Below are 23,103 nucleotides of genomic sequence, written 5' to 3' on the forward strand. Positions count from 1 at the left end.
TTCTTTATCCTCAAGGGTTCTCTGTGGGGCCAGCCAGTTTCCCAGGGAAGCCAGGTGGCATCTTCCTTTGGGATCTGGTGGCAGCTGCACTTCAAATTCACCTGCAGTGGGTAACAGCACGGCATCCTGCCACTGCAGCTGCCAGCTGCTCTGGTGCGACGTCCCTCAGATATCTTGTGTGCCTGTCTGACATCACATCTGGGGGGAAAAAAGGTTGGCCTGGGTAACATGTGAAGTTTTGTATTATTCTAAAAAGAAAGAAGGAAAATTAAAAACTTGTTATAGCTTTTTTTCTTTTTATTTTTTATTTTTTTTACTACAGAGAAAGGTAGTAAATAACTAACAGAAGACAGTTGTTTCTGGTGCCTGTTTTAGCTAAAATAATGGGAGTTAATTATTAAACCTTCTACTTGGTTGCTCACTTGTGCTGCTGATGCTTTAATCCTGGGTCACAGAAAGTTTAAGAGTGCTTTAAAGGGGAGACTCACTTCTTTTTGCCTCAACCTTTCCACGCTGACAGGATGCTACGGGTTTTGCTGCTTACTCTCTCTGTAGTTGCCATTGCTCATGCTGAGCTCTGCAAGCCAGGTAAGTTTTGGAGCTGATTTCCATCCTCCCCCAGGTAAATGTAGCGATGAGTTTCTGCCTACAAAGCTGCCAGCTTCTCAGATTTTTATTTTAACTGGTTGTCTCCGGTTTGAAGATTGAAATTCTGAGCATTTGCTTCTTTTATGAGTTTGCAAATTAAGTACAGAAGTTGATCTCACTTAAAGAGGTAATGGTAAACCTCACTGAGGCTCTGTAGGGCTGCACCTTTTTTTCTTGCTAGTGACTTCTAACCAGTGATCTGTTAGAAGCTGCCATCTGTGAAATAATTAGAGAAGTAAATGATTTAAAATCCTATTTTGGCTGACTACCAATACATGTTTGCTTTTTTCTCTTTGTGTCAGATGCACAGAATGCTTTCAAAGTACGTCTTAGTATCAAAACAGCTTTGGGAGATAATGCAGTAAGTAAAGTATCTTTACATACTCTTCCTAACTGAATATCTGCCAAAACAGAAGTAATATATACTGTAGAATTTCTGAAGGCACCACAAGTAATTTGTTCTGAAATGTTAATTGTAATAGATTGCTCAAGTCATGATCCAGGCATTTCTTGACATTTGACTAGCCTACCCCTTCAAATGGTGTCCTTTAAGAGAAGTATAAAGCTTGACTTTTCATAAAGATAATTTTCTGTCAAAGATTTTTTTTTTTCCCTGGAAAACAGAGGACATGTTACACTTTATGCATAGAGGTGCTTCATAAATCTAAGTCTGTATTTTGGGAAAAGCACTTCTTGAGAGCGCTAATTGTAAAGTCAAGCATGTCTGGGAAAAGAAGCAGGAAAAGATTGTTAAGTCTTTATGAAATGGGACTTTATGTCAGGCTTTCAGACAAGCATGATCTGTAGAGCAGATTCAGGACTGAAATGCTTTGGTTTAATTCAAGTCCTTAAGCTTAATGTGGAATTACTGGTGTGAGCAGTAAGGGTCTGTAATACATGAGAGTTTGGGACATTAGATGACCGAATTGTCCTTCCTGATCTAAGGTGCTATGAAGTATGGCTGAGCCCAGTACTTCATTTGCAGCTTTGAATGCTTAGAGCAAATCTGCAGTGTGTTACAGGTCTCAGCATAAAATTAGATATGAAATGTCTTGGACAGTCATTTCTACAGGAAGTCTGGTGTCTGATTATGTTAGGAGCCCTGGGAAACAAAAAGCAGTAGGTTACATGTTATAACAGATTGGAGATATGAGAATCTCCCTGTGACTGTAGAAGCTGTTCTAAAATTACCCTGAAATACCAGGTAATTTAAACTAACATTAGCAGGGACCTAATTCCGCTGGTAACTTCATAAACCAGACAAATTGGGAAGAAATATTCAAGATACGTGCTAAAGTATTTGTCCGTGGAAATTCATATTGAAGTCAATTCTCTTGGGTGAGAGACTTTAATTAAACAGTAGTGTGAGCCTGCTTTGTTTAAAAATATATTAAAAATAGTGTGATCCTGTGGCTGAAAATATGTGAAAATCATTATTGAAGCTCCTCTTGATGATAATTGCTCATATTTTGATTTAATCTTAGTTCAAAATAGTGGCAAAGAATGAAAATTGCAGTTCCCAGTAATGTTCTTTCTTAGTGCTTTTTACTTCTCCAACTATAGTAAAGTAAGGCATTTTTGTTTGATCATTTGCATTTTTTTTATTTTTCATCCAGAAAGGGTATGATATAAATCATTAATCTTAAAGGTACTTTATAGTACAAGAAAAAAGTAATAACCAAGGAGTCTATTTTTTTTTGTAGATAGATAGTAGTTTATTTCATAGAACAAAGTGTGTGAAAGCCCTAAGAATGTGACAACGTAGAACAGCATCTTAGAACAACAACATCCTGAAAGTGGTATGATGGCATACGAAATTACCCACAAATAATGAACAATTTATTAAGTGCACAGGTAGTAGTTCCTTTTCATAGCCATTGCAATCTTCTCTGCAAATTGAACACTTGAAACTGACTGAAATTGAAAACTTGAAACTACTATCAAACCGAAATTCATTTTGGTTAACGAATTTGGGACACTTTTAAATTTATTTATTTAGCAAAGAAAAGCATAATACTGTCATTGTATCACAGTGGGACACAGCCAGCTTAGAATAAATTGATATGATGCTCTGCCACTGAATTCCATTTCATTCATTTTTAAGTCACTTCAAGCTAGATGATAATAGAAAACCCTGATACTGTGGGCATTTTGCTCTAGGACTGGCAGGATAACTCCAATATATGTTCAGGGACATAGGAAATAGTTTAGTGTAGTTTTCCATATGCTTTAGTGCATGCCATCCAATTTGTGTGAGGCTGACAGGACACCATTTTTTAATTTGTTCACAAGGTAGGCTGTACTTCGAGGTAGGGAGTGCCATTTAGTGTATTTATATAGTTCTTATCACAATGGAGCTGAAAAGAGCAGCTACAATACATTAAGTATTTAGCTGTTATCATCTGATTTGCAGATAATGAGTGTACTTGACAGAAACATTGTTTGCTAACAGGTGGGAGGAAACATGATGTCTGCAAGCCTAAATGGAAGGAAGGTGATTTATGAGTCTCTCTGAGGATGGTGTTAACTTTATGAGTGGCTTCTGGAGTAGCTGCTAGTCACTAGTTGCTTCCTATTCATGGAGTTAGCAGAGTGCTAGAGAGTTAATTCAAAAGGGCCAAAGACAGGTAGGGAGTGAGCAGCAGTAATGTGCATTGAGTAGTCTTTGTAACTCGGTGTCACCACTCAATTTAACCATAAGAGTCAAAGAGCTAGCAGCTCAGGGGCTGCAGCCAGGTGAAGCAGGAGGTGCACTTCCCTTCTGGCTAATGTATCCAGGCTGTTTCCAGGGTAGAGGATGAAGAGGAGAAAAGGGTGACGTGGACCTGGTGTCTTGCCACCAAATGGGACCCAGAAGTGGGTTCATGTGCCTTGTAGCCACACTGAATGGCTGTAGCCGGTCTGAATGGCTGTCTAGTTAAAACAGAACTACAGAACCATTCAGGAGGGAAGGGACCCTGGAAGGTCCATAGTCCCTTGCTGCTCAAAGCCAGATCAACACCGAAATCAGATCAGGTTGCTCAGGGCAGTGCTGTAATATTATAACCTCATTCTGCTAACTTAAATTTTGTCTTCCTTACAGCACTACTATAGCATTTCACTGCATCAACAACCTACACCCATCATCTCTTACCCATTATTTCATCAATCTCCTCTTTCACTAACAGCCACTTAAGACTGGCTTTCACAATCAGCTGTGCCTGATTCTGCTCCTCCTTAACATATAAAGGATAGCAAGTGCAACTGAGCCAAGGTGTCTGTGTTTGTTCCTTTGTAGAACAAGGAAGATGGTAAATATTAACAGTTCTGATACCATCGTGTAAGGTTTAATTGATAACAGAGTAATCTTACGTTTATAACGTGTGGTTGCAAATGCTATTTAATACATTTCCTCTACAGCAGCACAAATTGTCCATCAAAAGCTGTACTTTGTAGGAACATAAGAACAGAAGCAACATCCTCAGTCATCAGCTGCTGTCCAGGCCTTTGCAAATTGGAGGATAAGGGTGACACTGATAAAGCCCCATAGTAGAGTGATTCAGGTTTCTCTGCACCTACCCCTCTGCCTGGAGAAAGCTGATGATTAGAAATTGGCTTCTGGCAATTCGTGCCCACTTTTCCTGAGTTCATACAGTTTATTAGCTTAAAAGTATTCATGCCATACTTTTCCTCCTCATCATGTTGTCTCCCCCCTGCATATTCCTGGATACAGTCATGTATAGAGGTTCTTGTTCATATGGAGCCCACAACCATCTCCATCTGCTCTATCTCTTATCTGATCACTTTTTCTTGGGACTTCTTGCCTTCTGACCAGAAGGTTGTCTGCAGCATCTTCTCACTCAAGCAGGCCCCTGATTTCTGCTGAGCTTTCTCTGTCGGTCTCCTCTCCCATTTCTTGCAGTTTTCTATTTATTCTGTCTTTTAAAAACTGCTTACTCTTTCAGCTGGGACTGGAGTTACTACAAATTATTTTCCCTGCTTTGAGATACCCTTTTTTGTTACTCTGACTTAAAGAAGCTCTAGGCTACTACATTAGTTATGAAAACCGATTACTTGATAGTGATGAATTGTTCATATACACATGTACTGCACTAAACATAGACATATCAAGTACATACACTTGGTAGTGTTGCATTGCATTTGTGTCCATGTGAGCATGAAATGGAGTGTGCTTCATAATTATCCATTTTCAAGACAACTGATTAAATTATCTCTACAGCTGGTTTAATCCATTGGATGACAAATGATTTTTTTTCTGTCCTTTTGGACCTGTTCTCAAAGACTGCAGGTGGCATGTAGGGATTCAGTCAATAGTATCACACACAGAAAAAGGAAGATCTCCCCTTTTAGTGCTGCAAATTGTGCAAATTGTTTAAATACAGATGTCTTTTAAATGGCGATAAATAGTTTTATGGCTGTCATCTATATTAATTCCTCTACTGCATTATCTCTTTTTCTTTTAGTACTAGTTGCTGTCATTACTGTCATGTTTTCATCAGTGCAGTGGGATCAAAATACAGGCTTTTATGATTTCTTTTCAAAGAGTCTTTTTTTTTTTTTTTTTTTTTTTCCAGTTTAAGTTCCCAGACTGGCATGCGTTATCACAGTATGCTCTTACACCACCCTTCATTCACAAGGCAAGAGTGGTGAGTCAGAACCCAGATTCTCAGCACTGTATCTGGGTTTTAATGCAAGTTGTCTGTTGCTCAGTTTTGTTGTCTCTGTCCTACAACAGCCCAGAGAGCCCATTTCATAACTCATCATTTGTCTAGGGATGATATGATCAGTATGACTCTCTGCCCTTTAAGTGACTGCCTCCTTTCCTGCTTAGGTTCCCAGTCCACAGGATGTCAGAGCAAAATGAGGGCTCATGCCCAGAAACTGGATTCCTTTGTTTTGTGGAGAGATGCAGCTCCATGCATCCAAAATCAGAATTTAAAAACCAGAATTAAGATTTGGCATTTTCAATGCTTTATTCAACTACATTTTGATGTACATTGCTGGTTTTTGAATCTGTTATAAAGGCCCATGAAAGAAGCAGGTCCAAGTTGTCAACAGGGTTAAGTATCCACACTGTTGCATTTCTGGTTTGGATGTTTGCAGATTTTTTTAATGTTGGAAGTTAAAGATTAGATTTGTGTTCTGACTGACTGAAGAAAGCTGCCTCTAACCTCCATTAATATAATTCTGAGAAACTATTAATCTCTGTAATCTGCTGAAAGGGGAAATTCAATCAGTATGCCTCAGTCATGGCTCTTGTTATAAAAATATAATAGGTGCAGTTCTTAGAGGTCATTAGAATTGCGTATGTGAATGAAAGCCCAGGGGAACCTAGTGAAGCTATCTCAGAAAAACAAAATTATGGAAGAATAATTTTTCATCAAGATCACAGGGAACAGTTTTTGGAGCCTGTATTATACTTCTTATTGAAGTAGTAATTATGCTACTTTCTTTTGTCTCATGTGTGCTGTAGCAATTTGTACTATAGATGAGTCTGTCTTCTTGTTGCAAGGGTGGTGTGCAGCAATAAGTCCATAATCTCGTTTTATTTCCTGGTGTCCTGAAATCGAACTTTCAGAGACTGCCTCCATCATCAGCTTTTTTCTTAATTTTTGGGCAGAGCCAAATGGTCTTTGAGAGTGGATTTAAACCTTCTGTGTTAACAGGGTTTATCCAGCAAAAGAGGCAAGACCATGGGTGCAGCTCTGTGAGGAGAATTCTAGTAATAATATGCCTAGTCTTCGGTACAAGAAACTTTACATCTCCAGTTTGGTCAGCTTCAGAAACATTCAATTCATTCAGTTTTTGGAAAGATTCTTTGCACTTTATATTGTGCTTTATAACAGCTGTTAGAAAAAGTCCTTTGTGCACACTAAATAATGGGCAGGAGTTTATTTTTGTAGCATAATCAGAGAATTTATGCATTTTCTCGATCAATAGCATTTCAAGTTCAGTGACTCTTTTCCCTCTTTGTACTGCCAGCACTGGTGCTGAAACTGATTGTTTTCCATCTTCCTTTACAGTATGCCTGGGATGCTAATGAAGAGTACCTCTTCAAAGCAATGGTGGCTTTTGCAATGAGAAGATATTCCAGCAAGAACACAACTCAGTAAGCATCTACTCTGATTTGCCTTATACATATTAACAGTGCTGCATGTAGTGGCCCATTCTCTGCTGTACTGAACTGTAGAAATCCTTATATACAGCTTCTAACAACACACCATTCTGCTGTATTTCTTTGACATCCAGATATATGTTAAACATCACACTCTCTCTGTCTTAAGCAATGTTCAATCTTTGGACCGGCATCCCTGCTGATGGGAAGTGACACAGCTGTGGATCTCAACAGGGTTGTGCCAATTCACTCTAGCAGAATCTGGCAGTAAGACATAATACCTTCTGGAGACCATACTGGGAGGAGGCGAAGGAGCACATTGGCGAAGTCAAGAAATGCAACACAGATCCTTGATTAAGCAGCTTTGGGGCACATTTTCTTAGAGCACAGCTTGAGCAGTATGCTGGAGATGAGCTGACTCAGAGAACTTGAAGATGGATATCTATGCTAGTGCTGTGTTCTGTTGGGGGTACCTATCCCTCATATTGCAGTGGTTGAGTTAGCTAGCATCAAGAAGTTTCAGCTGTTGCAGTTCAGACATAAATCATCCTTTAACTGGTTTGGGGATTACATATACCCTGAGGTACTGAATATTCTTCTCAGGCTTCTGATCCTTGCTACTTATGAAATTAGGTACAAGACTAGACAGACCATTTACCAAGCTGTGTTGTCAGTATGTTCCTCCTTAAATGAGAAATCTTGTGAGTGTGTTTCTATAGGCCCATTATTTTTTCTTTGTTTTTCAATCTTAAAAGAAAGATTTATAGTTCTGGTAGGCTAATGAGGATAAGGTTCTCGATTTACATTTTAAAAAACCCCTGCTTCAGGCTGCCATTGCATCAGATGAATCATATTCCATTTTGCAAAGATATTAGTTAACTTTAGTCACATGATGATTATGGTGGCTCCTGAACTTTCTCTTAAATAGAAGGTGATTTCCCCCTCCATGTAACAGGAATGTTTGGTTCCTTGCTGCTTCATTTTTATTCCTCAGAAGTTGTCTTCTTTGAGCAAGAGAACCATTGCAGCAAGCTTAACAAAAACGGCCAAGTATGCTACTGCACAGAATTAAAATGACACTTGAAAAAATGAGTTCAAGATACAAGCTAATTAAAAGTGATTATGCAGGGCTTTTTCTCAGGTTTTCAAATTAGCAGGGTTTTCATCCAGCACCTGATTCTAAAGATTTACTTTTGTATGCTTATTTTAGTCCCAGGTCCTTTTTTAAATTACTCTGTTCCTTCAAAGTCATGGTGCTTTCTCGAAGCAAAAAACCTATGTCAGAAGCCAGTGATCTTTAACTTCTTTCATACTGACTTGATTTTTTTTTCCCATTCCTGCACCACACTTTCTATTGAGTCTGCAGAGAGCCATGGTGCTTGGCTCACTTTATTCAGTTTCCTACCAAGATAGTTATTCCTATGGACAAATGTGACAATGTCACTGTTACTCCAGTTTGGAGGTGGAAGTGCACACATCAATAATTTCCTGCTACTATGTTTGTCAAAGGAGAAGTCAGTATCATGTTTGGAAACAGCTAGGTGTGGGCTCTTTACCTCTTTTTAAGATGGTATAGGACTTCCTCATGAGGTATAACTTGTTGGGGCGTACCTTGGAGGTATAACTGTTAACTTTTCTAGGACTTTTAGATATCTTTGGGGTCACATGTAGACAGCACGTCAACCAAAGGACAGTTGTGCAGCTCTGAGATCTGGTACAACTTACTAGGCAACAAGATGAGGAGTTTCCTATCTGTAGATCTCTCCTAAATCCCCAGGGACCTCAGAGTCCCTTTTCAGTGATGGAGAGCTAGATGAACCTCCTAATACATGCCAAATAACCTGCCTGTTACATGGGAGCGAGAAAGCTGTGAAAGCCTCCATCCTGTTAAAAGTCCTGGAAATAATGCACTACTTTCTCCGCTCTTGTGGCTGGCAGTCGGAAGGAACTAGGTACAGAGGAAGGAATGCAGTCCATCTCCATCCCCTCTGCAGGGGGTACAGAGGTGTGGGAGCACTCAGAGTCCCAGAGGGTATAGCAGCATGCCGTGCACACCGGAATGTCACTCTTGCATAGCTGGTAAGGATAGTGGCAGGGTCTTGCAGTGTTGTGAAGAGGGAGGCAGAAGCAGAACTTGTGGCAAATAAATTATGTTACACTATAGGAGCTTTTACAGATAAATGCCAACAGATTTTCTTCAGGAGCTGTAAAAGATCAATGATCAATTATCTTGTCATAAAAGAACTAACTGTGACTGCATTTTGGTAGCATCTAAATTTACCCAAATTTTGCATCTGACTAGTTAAAGATTTTTGTTAAAATACAGACTTCTGAAAAATTCCCCACTATTTTGCATAACCAAATAGTGGTTCTGCCAGGGTACAAATTCTGCACACGGCCATAATCAGGATGTGACAAACCTTTCCTTTAACATCCCATCAATTTCTAACACACCCACAGCCCTGCAGTAACTCACAACCGCAACTGACTCCCACATGAGACCAAATGCCATTAACTTCAGCAAGCTGGATCAGGCCCCCAGATAATTTGTGTAGTAGATCAGCATAACCATTGTTACGGTCTGTTCCATCATTTTTCAGATTCAAAGTCACCTTTTGTTAGGCTTCTGAAGCTGGATAAAAGCCAGCCTGTAGTGAGAAGCATTTGAATGTGCTGCTGGAGACAGCAGTTGATGCTGTTGTTGCTCTTGTGTAACCACTGAGTGACCCAATGCAGAATGGACAGGATTGCACATTACATCTTGAGTTCTCTACAGTTAATTTCTAAACTAAAATTTAATAAATCATGGAGCTGTGTTTAATGTTTGAAAGGCTTGTCAAATTTTCAAGTTTGTATGAAACAGAAGACAATCCCTCAAATTACTCAGTATTATTAATACAGATAAAATAAAAACTTATTTTTCAGTGGAGAAATAAACCCCCTTTATTTCCTGCTCTATATATGGCCTTTCGATTCATTCTCAATACGTACATTCATGAGCTACGTAAGGCAACCTTTGATCTCTCAGTGTTAAAAAATTATTGTCTGTAGTCTGTGTTTGTAACCCTGGTTTCTCTAATCTGTCACTCATTTGAAATAATACGCATCTCTTTTGGGCCTGAGACTAGTTAATCTTTAGAGCAGAAAGAATGTAATCACATTTACTTCCATTCAAGTAGCAGAACCTATTTTTGGTACATCTTCCCCCCATTTGTAGATTAAAAAAGCTGCAGTTTTCCTCATGAAATGACTAGAAAAGATTTCATCAACATTATCCATCTTTCTAAGACAGGCTATTTTGATACAAAAATATTGTGACCATTTGGAACAAGAAAATAAACTTCTAGAGTTAAAGTTGTTACATCCAGGTGATCCCATGGCTGAAGTTCACAAAAAGGAAGAAAATAACGGTCCTTTGCAGGAGCAGCTGCACAGCACTGTGTTGGAAGAGGCCTGATGCTTTTGGAGAGCTAGAGATAGGTGCTTGAGACTTGTGGACTGTGGTTCTCCCACGAGCTAGTGGCCACTGTAGGCACCCTTTGAGTCTCTAGCAGCTCTTTCTTACCCCTAAACAATGTTTTCCATCTCAATCAGGAACAATGATGGTGTTTCAGGCCAACGAACCATCCTGCACTCTACTCATTGGTGTTCACTTGCATATATTAAAGGAAATGCAGTTTTGGACTTTTGCCATGGTGCCGTAAGGCAGAACCAGGATCCTGTAATTTCGATGATAACAGTCTCCTATAATCTCCATGACAAAAGTCTATCACCTGCTAAGGAAATAAAAATATGTCCACATAGATGGTTACAAATGCACTTGATCAGCATAGTGCATGGAGAAGTCAGGTTTCTCTGTGATTCTCAAACCTAAACAGTGTAAAGGCATAGTTTTGTAAAGCTTCTGCATGCTGTGAATCAAACCTGTGTGCCAATAGCGCAGGGGAAAAACAAAAGGCGTACCTGCTGCAAAGAAATTGCCACATTGGTGCTTGTTGAACCAGTCTGTTTTGTTCTTTACTCAATCCCCTTTGAACTTCTCATAAGCGGTACTATTCTCTTTGGAGCCTGAGAGGATTTACAGCATTCAGATTCTGCTGATGAAAAGGTGGCAGCGGTGAAGCCAGGTTTTACATGCTTGTAATCAAGAAAGGATTTTAAATACAACAAGGAGCAGAAAGGAGGCAAAGTTTACATATCCTAGTGTAAGCCTTGCTGCCCCATTGATTCAGTGCTGTTTGTTCGAGAGAGAGAGAGATGCTGTCCCTAATGATGACTGACTGCCCTGTCTCATGTTGAAAGCCTTGGCATTGTAGGGAAGACCCCAGGTTGAAGAGTCTGAGTCTCTGCATGAGAATGAGAAAGTCAGGGTGTTTTGCCAGTCTTTATTTAACAAACTGATCTTTCTCTTTGGGGATCAAACTTTCCTCACTCACCCCATTTCAAGAACATCTGTAGGACAACACAGATTTTCTGCCTGGACCAATTTTTGATTGTGCCACAGAAATTCCAGCTTTAAGAACTGCAGTAACATGAAGCTTTAGGTCCTACCCGCTGGTTAATTTTCCTGGTGGAAAGCTACCTCTGCAGATACAATTTTAGATATTCTGTGAAGTCAGCAAGCGTGTCAGCCGCTAGCCAAAAGTAGACTCTTTTTTTTCTCCCTTCTGTAAATTTTGTGCTTTGCTTTTGTTTTGGAGGGAATAAATCTGCTTTCATCTTCTAACTGTTGCCAGCAAACTGATGTGAGCATCTTTTCAAATTCCAGAGAATGCCTTTCCTCTTTTATCCATAAAATTTCTCAGTATTTGCAAAATTGACATTGTCCCAGAGGTAAAAGTGGGTATTTCACCTCTGCAAAATCATTGCTTTCCATTTTATTGTGTATCTCTATGGAGTATATACCTTCTCTGTAAAGCAAAAGGTTGCACTATGCGAGGCACCCAAAAGACCACCCAAAAAAGCTTTCAGCAGCAAGTCAAACATTCCTGTAAAATGTCCATAATGAACTACTGTGATCAAGCCAATGCTTGTCCTGCCTTAAAAGCGAACTTGTTCTTTTCTGGATGGAGACTACACATTCATCAGCAATTTTGGATCCCTTATACATCCTACCTCATGCTTCCTGCTCCTCAGGCCACTGCAGAGGTCATTTAATTATATTTGTAATTACCCAGTAGATGGCACTACACAGCAGAGCTCTGTGGCAGGGGAGCTTGCTTGCAGCCGGGGATTTGTCACCCTGAGAAGGAGCACAGGCTGGAAAGGCAATGTTAAAACTTGCGTTTTGATGATGGACAGGCCAAATCTTGAAACCCATTATAGTAGTTAGTAATGGGCGTTCCAGACATCACTGCAGCTTAGTTAAAAGAGGGGCTGCATTCTTCTTTGCTGGCTCACTGCAGGGTGCCCTTCTCCAGAAGAGCAGGTAGTATCTGAGGACTGATCATCCCAAGCAGGGTCCGTCAGGACAGGGTGGCTGTGTTGTGCTTGTGGCCAGGCAGACATTGTGCAAAGGTGAACCAAGTCTAGGCTGCTTTCTGGAAGTAAAAACGATCCTAATTCTTGGTCCTGGACTTTCAGAATATCTGCTCGCTACTTGGACATGGCCAGTAAATCTGAATCCTGAGCCAAATTCTTTGGGTTATTTATTAATGATAGAGAGCTAAGTATTTTTTCCTATTTTTATCTCTCTAGCTATCTGTCACTGAATTCATAAAGGCTTTGGCTGTCCTTTTGTGATGCATACTATGTTTCTTGCCATGCTGTAATAAATGCCACCTTCTGCAATTCCTGTATATTACACAAATTTGGCTGGTTTGTTTCTTAGCTGTGTGAATAAACTAGGGACAGATACAAGAACATTGGGCCACTCTCTTCCTCAGGCACTATTATGATACTATGCCTTCATGATACTATGCCTTCATTCTTTAGTTTAAATACTCATGATGATGTCATTCCATGAGGTTTTTCTAATGATAGCACCACCATTTACTAGTATTAGTGGTAGAAAACACATTTGTAAGAATTGGAAAAGAGGCATTTAAAAGACATTTTGCACATTTTTTACATAGTATGTGTGACTGTGCCCTTCCACTATTAACTTCACATAAAGCTCAGCAATCTTCTTTTAAAACAGATAAGTATTTGTCATAGCATAAGCTAAAAACATAGGCCAGTGCCAGTAGACTGTCTAAATTTAGCTTGTTGACTTCACTCTGTGCCTGACTCTGTGAACAAAGATGTCAAAAAGAATAACATCAATTTTATTGCTTTTTCCACCAACAAAGGTACTCCAAAGGACTCCACTCACTTGAAAATCATTTGGGGAATCCCCCATGTCTGGTTCCAGTGGTATTTATTAGCTGTCAATACCAAAATTCTTAGTTCACCAATGCATTTGCCCCATTATATTGCCTTTGTCACAGCCCTGATGATTAAGATGCAAATATGTATTGTTCCATTTGATTAGGCTAAATGTATGTCCAAGACCATGCAAGTTTGTAACAGATTTAAAAATTCATTTGAAGACTCAAGGTTGGTCTCAATAAGCTTAATTTTTTTTATGATATTGGGAAATGGGAAATGCTGTTAGTGATATTTCTTCATTGAGCTGTTAACTTGTTTTTAAAAGTAAGAATTTTTCCTCCTTTAGATGAATTTTTCCTCCTTTAGATGAAAACAATAATTTAAGAAAATCTAAAATGTTTCAGTAATTCTTTCCATACTTCTTAATGATGTTTTTTGTTTTAACTATCTGCAGAATTTCCAATGTGCTTCTCTGCAATGTGACGGATCGGGTGTCATTTTGGTTTGTGGTCACAGATTCTTCCAAAAATGTGACGACTGTTCCTGGAAGTGAGGTAGAGGAAGCCATCAGGTACAGTCACTGCTTCTGCAACCTTTTCTTCCTTGCTGACTGAGGATGCTTTCTCTCTTTTGGCCTTGTATGAATGAGCACTCTGCCTCTTCCAAGCAGGTAAAAAACCAAGGGGTCACTACTCTTTCATGTGTGTGAGATTAGAGGATCTTTAACAGTCCCACAGAATGCAAAGCATGTGAGCCTTGGAATTACAACTTTGCAGGGAGTCTCTCTTCATCCTGGAGCCTCAGAAGAAACCTAGTCCCTTTCCAGAGCCCTACCTGTAATCTGCTGTCCAGTGCACGACACATACACTGCACTCATCCAGATGCTACATTTCCCAGTGAGAGCCTTCTCCCTCAGATGATGGAATTACACACTTTCTGAGTGGGATTTATATAATTTGACTTTCACTGCATGCCACGTGCTCATCTACACCTGGACTAGTGACCATAGGCTCCCTTCTGGTGTTTCTCAAGTACAGTTCATCAGACTTAATTTAGAAGTCATCTTTCACTCGAGAAGAGCTCACGTGAACTCTTCATGAGCAGGGCTGGCTCTGTCCCATCTTGGCTTAAACAATTTTATACTCACATTCTCTTCATACCAGCTCTTTTTAGAAAGCCAGTCAATAACATAGCTGAGCATTGCTTGTACAAAGTACCATGCCGTACAAATTGGTCTGCTTTTTACTAAATATCATGTTCTATAGCCAATAAAAGCAAGAGTGTGGAGCTGAAGAGGGAAAAAGAAAAAACGGGTAATCTGACTTCAGTGGTCTACCAAACCTGCATAAGGGGTTTATAGAGATGACTCCCACAACACAACTCACATACATTTCTCAAGCACGGAGTGGAAAACAGACCTCTTTGTTTTTAGGCGTTCTGTACTTTGTCTTGAAAATTCATGTTATCTCTATGGAGGTGTAATGCCTAATTCCTGATGAATGAGTATGCGTTCTTTTGGAAAGATTAACTTTTAAGCTTATGAGCAGATTAAACTATTTCCTACAGAGACACTAAACAATAGCTTCATAGCATTAGTGGAGGAAGAAGATTATTTATTCACTGAAGCTCTCTGTAAGAATGCTGGAATGCAGGGTTTTTGCATTTCTGTTATTCTTTGATAAATTCAGTAGCATAAGCTGATTTATTTCTTTTATGTGCCCTGTTTGCCACAGAAATTAGATGCTATTATAGTATGTTTGTTTTTTAACTGTTGTCTGTCACCTGATAAAGAATATAGTATTTATGAAAAGTTTTAATTCCTTCCTAACTTAGAAACAAGAAATAAAACGGTCTGTAAAACTACAATACTTTCTATTCAATTGCTTCTGATTGCAGGCTTCTATACTAAACCATTATTCTAATTGTTCATACTACAGTAGCATATAAGAGCACTACCCATGGACCAGAATTTTATTGCGTGAGACTCTGCAAAGTAAGACTAAAGAGGAAAGTAAACCTTCTCAGAGCTCTGTATGATACCCAAGATCTTGCATAAATATACACAAGATATATTTATGCATATACAAACACAAAATACACCTTTAGTTGCCTGCATGTGTTTCAGCACATAATTCTGTAACTCCAGCCATTAGATGAGGGTAAACAATGCTTACTTCAGCTGTTCACAATGATCCTTTTATATTAGTAAGGACGAAAATCTTTTCTAAATCAAAGACGGCTTATTGTATGAGTCTTATAATATGCCATGGCTTTCAGTCCTCTCCAGGAATGCTAGCTTTCCATTAAGGCTAAGAACTTCCTTCCTCTTTAAGGGACAGTCAAGCATTATGATTTCCAAGAACAGAAGTTTGCAAAATCTTACCTGTATTTCCCATAGATTTCTTCTTAGGAAATACTTGCTCTATGGTAGATAAATTGAACTGAATACAAGGAAGAGCTGCTGTAAATCATATGACTGCAATCAAAAAGAATCTCTCAAGACCAATATATGTAATACATTTTCTAAAAAACTTTTAACATTTTGAAAAAGCTAATGAAAGATACTACTAAAGCCTCACAAGGCTGCTTAGATTCAGATCCAGAAATACTTGCAAATGCTTAGAAGTAATGAATGTGGGTGGAGATTTCCATTAAAGGGTAGCCATTGTACTAATATGAAAAAGCATATTTCTGAGACTTACGGTTTCTCCTAATGGAAAAAATGTACAAAGTACAAATCCCTTTAGCTGCATCCTGCAGGGAAGAAGGGCATAGGTTGGCTATAGGGGTGGATTCTTCTGGACCAAATTGTATCCTGTGCTTCATGGACCTAAGAAAATTTACAGCAGCAAGAGCAGATGTACCGGCCCATAACATGCAGGATGGTTCAGTTTTAGGAACTAAGAGGCACGGATAAGTAAATCCTCTGAGCATTGCAGGCTAGATCTGCCACTCCCATGCTAATCTTGAATCCTGCATGAACAAGACAAAAGGGATACCCTTAGAGATTACAACCTGCTATGTCTTCAGCACATGGTCCAAACCAGAAATAAATAATAACACTCTACTTCACGTCTCATCTATATTTCCCTATTTTTCAGATAAATGCGTATGAAAGTCTGGTGTTCAAAACCTTGCAAATGTGTGGGTCTGTGTAATCCTACCAACATCATGCTGCATCAAATTCAGGCCTGCCAGACTTGCAGCACATGCATGAAAATTCCTTTTTTGCCTTTCATCTTTTTAACTTATAAAATACCTTTCTAAAGAGCTGTGGTGTTCCTTGTGTTTTTATGAAGGATGAACCGGAACAGAATCAACAGTGCCTTCCTACTGAGTGACAAAACACTGCAGTTCCTGAAGATAACCTCAACCTTATCACCTCCCGTTGAACCCTCCACGCCAGTCTGGCTTATTGTATTTGGTGTTGTTCTTTGTCTCATTGTGGCTGGAATTGTTTTCCTCGTTGTTGCAGGGATTCAGCAACGCAAGAAGTAAGCGGCTTAGCTTTTCTTCTGTTTTAACTGAATACTGGCAAGTTAAGTCAACTGGGCTGGTTTTGCTTTCCAGATCAGCCTCAGAGAAGTTATAGCTGTATCCCCCTTCCCTCCATAGGTAAAGATAACCCATGTGTCCTTTTCCAAGGAAAGGGGTTAAAATTTTTAACTATGAAGTATAGATGCCTTAGTAATGCTGGGGTGTAATGAGGAAACAAGGAGTATAAGAATATGATAGAGATGATAGCTTTACAAAGCTATAATTTACAAAGATGTTTGCTGTCATTCTTCTCAAGGTTTAGTGTGCCACAGGTGAGCTTCTTCTCACAGACTTCCCAAATAGCTACCAAGATGAAGAAGGATGGCAGTGACCATGCCTCTTCCAGGGCAGTACTGTCAAGGCTAAAAAAAAAATATTACTGCTGCAGTTTCAGAAGCCTCAGCAGAGGACACAATAATGATTAATGTGTGGCTGAGGAGGACCTGCTCAATGGAAAGCTGCATGGTCTCACCTACCATTCATGACCTGATGAGTCCAGTGTACGCAGCCCTTCACAGGTTCATGACCAGATCTCCCCATGAACCTATGTGTTTGTTGTTTGGCAGTAGGGTAGAAGAGAGAGATTCTCTTTTCCTCTCAGTTTCTGCCCTGTGGTGGCAGTGGTAAAAAAGAGAAGGCTATTCACGCTTCCCTAGTGTGAGCATGTTGGAGCAAGGCAGAGTAGGTGTTTTGGTCCTACCATCTCTGTTGGCTCAGAGTTGGCCATAAGGAATAGAAATTTCTCAGCTGGGCTGAGATTCTGCCATAGAAGTTCAGCTTCTGCCACGCTTTAGGCTGCCATGGAGGTTAGGTTAACACCAGATTATGACTTCAGCAAGAGACTCATACAGGAAAAGCAGAACTGAAAAAGGGTAAATTTCTTCTGACAGCTAGATAATGTTAAAATTTTTGATTGTATGGTGGACTGCATCTCCCAATGTATCAGAACAAGGGATTCATATATGAAAAGTGTTGTGTTGCAGAGACTTTTCCTTTCTGCCTCCTCATTACCTTGAACAATGTTAAAAGACCTCAGAAAACCAACACTTACTGCGAAAGATAAGTGCTTCTCATAGAGAACCCTTAGTAGCATAGTCAGAATCCCTTCAGTTATATTTTGCATTCAGAAGAGTGGCACAAATTTGCAAAACACCTTTCTGTTTTCAAAAAACTAAATTCAACCAACAATAGATGAGAGATGCTGTTAGGGAAAGATTCTGGGTAGGTGCTTGGGATCTGTGGATAATCTAAGCCCTGTCACAACCTTCCATGTGGTATGGGCTGAGTTATTTCATCCCCTGAACCTAGTCAACCTCTTCTGTAAAACTGGAGAATGATGTTCCTACCTGAAGCCCATATCTGCCTTCTGTGTAGTATTATGGCTCTGTGCATCTGTGTAGTGCCTAACTTCAAAGGGGTCTTTGAAGACTTCAAGTAAGTGTAATATAAATAATTTATACTAAATAGTTGTGATTTTTCTAGGTAAAATAATAATTTGTGCTTCTTATCATGCTGAAAGACAGCATCTCCCCCCCTCTATTTTCAAAATAACTCAGCTGAGTTTGAGCAGTTCCCCTCAATGTGGTGTAAACTACATGTTCTTATCATCATACTATCAGTAATATGGCTTGTTGCTGCCCACCTACAGTCACTTGGCATCCTCTCTGTCTCATGCGCTTGTCCTTTTAGTTGTTTTGCTATTTTTCACTTCTTCCTCTGTTTCCCTGCTCTGCTTTTATGTACAAACTTTCCTTAGAGCAGATTTATCTGTGACTGAACTCATAACTCTCCTTTCGCATCAATGGCATCTGCAGACAGGGGTTGGAGAGTGAGAGAGATGGTAAAACCAAGGATACATTTCTTCTATCTACTGTTGCAAAGACTAGAGAGGTAAAAGGAATGGGCTGGTCTGTTCGGCTTCTTGAAAGAAGATCCAGATATCGGAGAAGAGAATTTCAAAAGAGCTCATCTTGTTTTCAGGCACTGAAGTATGTGACCAGGTTGTCAAAGACTTCAGCATGTTCAGTAATGAGTTTTCTTGGAAACCTGTCCAGAGCTGACATAATGGCAGTTCTGTTGCCTAGCAAGCTGTGTTGGAAATCTGGCCACAAGGACAGTGTTGACTTTTCATAAACCTGGCATTTTGTCTTTATAGGCCTTTAAAGTACCAGTTAAATACCTCAGTTCAAATAAGCTCATAAGCACGTGTTTCACTCCGTTCATATTCAGGGTGGCAGGGAAGCACGTGATTGGCCTATAATGGAGTTTCATTAATGACTTAGACTTATGCGTCATTTCTTGAACTGAAAGATTTTCTTAATTAGGTCTTCACTGTGCATCACTGCCAACATGTAAAATTAGAAGCCACAGCTGCCTGCAGCTAGAAGGGCTCCATGTGACTGGAGCCCCTGACTCTACAGTGAGCTGGATTAGACACCCTGTCTCCCAGCGCTATGTTTGTTCTCCTGGCATTGCAGCAATAGGATGTCTCCCTCTCCAATAATAGATTTGGCACATACCTAGAGCAGGACCATCTTCTACTGGCTATGCTGAACTAGACTGAAGTCTACCCCTACCCCCCAAAATCCCATCTGCAGCAGAGGCCATAAACATTTGCCTTGGAAAGAGTGAAAACAGAGCAAGCACACACAGTGTTTCCCTCTGTTACTCTCCCAGCATCTAATTGGCAGCTGCAGGCCTTCCTAAACTGGATTTGGTCTCCGTGTATTGGGTGGTAACACAGTGATTTCTGTTAACTTGTTGAGTCTCCCCTTGGACTCACAGAAATGTTTAGCTTCTCTGAATTCCTATGGCAATGAGTTCCAGACATCTACTTCTCTCATTTCTTTTGAACCTGCTTCATAGTATCTTCTTTTATGTTCTGCCCCCACATTTTTTGTATTAAAGAACACTCCTTTTATTACTGTAAGAGCAGGTACAGCAGCAGGAGGTCAGAGATTTCCACTACTACCCCCCACATTTACTTTTAGCAAGTCTGTAATGCCAAGAATCTCCCAAAGGCCAATACAGTTTTATTATTGTTAATATCACTGTTATTAGCAGTTACACTGAGTCAGGTTGTTATGATTGTCCTGAGTCAGATTGTTACAGTACATGTTGCAGGATAGGAAGAAGCAGTGGCACTGACCTTTGAGTTTCTTATCCTCTGAAAGTGCTGATGCTGCAGGCTGTAAAGTACAGCAGGTTTTTCAACTATGAACTAGTAGATCTCAAGGTCACAATAAATCTGAAATTAAAGGAACATCATGACATGTTGACTGATATTTCTGTATTACATCTTCTCATGGTTGAATTTTTAGATAATTTTATTCAGCTACTATTTTAATATGCTTTTGGTGAGAACTGGAGCCTGGAAAAGTGAAAGCCTTGCAGCTGTTTGATCTAGAAAACAAAAGTATAAAATACTAGTTAGGAAGGTGGCTGTTAATGAAGTTCGAACTAAAAATGCAGATTTGCAGCATTAAGAGCACCTAACTCCTGGAGAAGATCATCAAGGAGTGTGGGGGCACTTAAGTTTCCACGATCTAAAAAGTATGTTTTAATTTGTCCACATCATGGGATGAAACCTATGACTTATATAACAGGGTCAGACTCGATGTTTAGTGCAGTCCTTCCTGATGTAAAGCAAAAACAGATTTAGAGATTTTTTCCATTTTTATTTTGCACCAGCTTTTCTTTCTGCACCCTCCAGTCATTTTATAGAATAAGGAGGTGAAGTAATATTTATAGCATACTTACAGAATGTTTACTCTAGGTTTTCTGATTCCCAATCCTGACCTCACACCACTAAACCCAGACTTCTAAGCTGTGGGCCTCCCACCTTCTGTGGTATATTTACAACGGCAAAGAGGTGCATCAGGTTATGCCTTTCAGAACATAATCTACAATAAGCTTCTGATTAAATGTAGTTTTCTGTCTATGGAATTGTGGTGGAGTGCTGCAGGTCAGCAGAGTAAGATTATTTTCTCTTTCTTGTTTTTAGAAGGAACAAAGAGTCAACAGAGAGAGAAAATTTAGAAGAGAAAGGTGAAGTAACAGTTACAGTAGAAAATGGGATTCCTTGCGAAGCACTGGATTTAAAAGCAGGCCACATTAATGGAGTCTTTGCAGCAGATGATGAACGGTTCACGTCCTTATGAAATGCTGCCATTGCTATCTGGTGGTTTTTTTGAAAGACTCCTGTGCCTACCTTATCTCGTCACTACTCCTGAATGTCAAACATGAAGACAAGAAAAATGTCCTTTCACTTAATTTCCCTCGAGGGAGCCTTCTGCTGATAACACATACACTCAAACCTCCATTACAAAGCTTTTTTTCATGAGCAAAGAAATGAGAAGACCTCAAATGAGATCCATTAAAGATTTCCAGAAGATGTGTGGCAGAACAGTGTTGAAACCTGCCTTGTGTCAGAAATTTAATTTTTAATGATTATTTAAATATGTCCATTGCTTGTTTTTCCGTGATATAAATATGAAACTGCATTATTTCCGAATGTCACTGGAGAGATCATCTATCATTATCAATTTTTGCTAGGCTTTCTTTCAAGCCGTATGCAAAAGTTTCCCTGTAAAATGACTTCTGTTTGCTGATATGCAGTATGCCTTTGGATGGTTTAGTGATCAGTGCATGAAAGTTCTCATTTATTGAGATAAAAAAAAGCAAGCTTTCACAGCCTCCATAAGAGCAGGTTAAAAAGTGTCTGGGTCATCTCTAGTGTTGGGGCTGGCAAAGATCTGGTACTAAAAGTATTTTTCACTTAACAGTCAAAGTCACAGATTACATGACCTGGAATTTAAAAGTTGCAAAAGTTTGAAATTTGTTGAAATTAAAAGTTGCAACAAAGGGCAGATTTTTCCACAGGTGCAGCCTGTGGTTAGTGGCCCAGCTCTCATTAAATCTATAAGGGCATTTCACAGCTCCTTGAAAAATCTTCCTTACATTTTAAAAATAATAAACCTAGAGTAGGTTTCCAAGACATAGCCAACCTGGGATCAGATGAACATTCATGTGAAAGCTGGATAGCTTTTGAAGACATTCAGTGCTTGAAACACCAGCTGCTGAGCTTGGTGCACCCGACACAGATGAGGACGTGTGGGTGGTGGCAAGTCATCAGAGACCATTCACACCTGTGTTTCCTATTTGTATGGCTGGGAGTTGAGGGCATCAGATGGTGCCAGACCCTAAACTGCACTTCTGGATTACTTTGAAGTCAGGCACACATACAAACTATGCTATTGTGCCCTAGTTTCATTCCCATTTGAATCAGTGATAAAATTCTGACTGATTTCAGAAGAACCGGGCCCCAGTAAAGGGGAATTGTATGTGTGGGTAACTGTACACGGAGAGTGGATGTACAAAATATGGTATCTGCAGTCACCAAACAGCTGCCCATGTCACCGGAGGCAGGATTTTACCATTAGCCATCTTGTTTCCAGTGTCATGTTTGGAGACAATATTAGAAAACCCATTTCATTATTAGGTTTATTCCATCAAACTCCTCACCAACAGGAACAGGGTAAAACAGGGTAAAAGCTGCTTGTAAAGGACCATCCAGTGTCCTGAAGGGTACGAAGGTATCTTGTCTCCCAGGGTACAAGTACCTTCAGCATTTTGGCTGTGTAGAGCACCTTTGGCTGTCCATTTGACTTGGCACTGGCTCTTGGGTATGAGGAATGAGGGGGAGAAGAGGAAGCAGCGGCACAAAGGGAGGAGGCTGAGCTAGGAAAGCTCGAGGCTAGAAGAGGTGGTGAGAGGAGGGATAAATGCAAAATAAAACTGGAACCCACTGGTCATTTGCCTCACATGGTCTCATCTGTCATGGTTGTTTTTGATGCCCTAGTGGTGGGTCCCTCTGGACAAGGACTGTGTCTTCTCTGTGTCCCAGAGGATGTGTTGCTCCATTCTGGAAAAGAATGAATAAAGTCAGTTATTAGTGATAATATCTCAGTGCTTCAAAATTGCCATCCACAATGTGGAGATGTATTTCTCACAGGAATGTCAAAGATTAAGCTTACCAGTGTTTAAGATCATTTGGAGGGAAGATAGAGTACAGTGTTATTATTGCTTCCTCAGTCATTGCTCCAAGGTCTTCCACTCAGGCAGAGTTTTACTGAGGTAATTCACATCCCATCATTTCTAAACTTTCACACTTTTTACATTCTTTGTATGACAGATAGCTACACTGCAGTGTGACCACGATGGATTGTTGTAACTGCAGCACCTCTGCAAGAGCCCATGAAAGAATTTGGTGAGAATAGCTTGATGGTGCAAGAGCAACCTCGAGCTACCAATTAAGAATTACTGTATTGTAGTATATGATAACTGAAATAAAATTCACTTGATATGAAAAAGGGCCAAGCATATCTGACCATACTTCTCAAGACCTGAGTGAAGGTTCAATTCAGTCCGTGGCACTGGCCAGCGATTTGAATGGATTGAAAGCCTCTGAACAAAACATTATGTGACATGGGCTG

General features: G+C 39.8%; 1 protein-coding gene across 2 annotated transcripts; it reads left to right on the forward strand.

The window, feature by feature from the left end:
• Positions 1 to 509: 509 nt before the first annotated feature.
• Positions 510 to 22,965, forward strand: CLTRN (collectrin, amino acid transport regulator). 2 transcript variants are annotated; one of them, XM_074929832.1, is made up of 6 exons: positions 510 to 588; positions 951 to 1,009; positions 6,672 to 6,757; positions 13,527 to 13,643; positions 16,372 to 16,566; positions 20,613 to 22,965. In XM_074929832.1, the coding sequence occupies exons 1-6, from the start codon at positions 522 to 524 to the stop codon at positions 20,767 to 20,769; spliced, it is 681 nt and encodes a 226-aa protein (XP_074785933.1). In that variant the 5' UTR covers positions 510 to 521; the 3' UTR covers positions 20,770 to 22,965. The 2 variants fall into 2 exon arrangements, with proteins under 2 accessions (XP_074785933.1, XP_074785941.1); XM_074929840.1 differs by having other exon boundaries at positions 520 to 622.
• The last annotated feature ends 138 nt before the right edge of the window (positions 22,966 to 23,103 follow it).

The sequence above is a fragment of the Athene noctua genome, chromosome 1 (assembly GCF_965140245.1).
Source record: "Athene noctua chromosome 1, bAthNoc1.hap1.1, whole genome shotgun sequence".
NCBI lineage: Eukaryota > Metazoa > Chordata > Aves > Strigiformes > Strigidae > Athene > Athene noctua.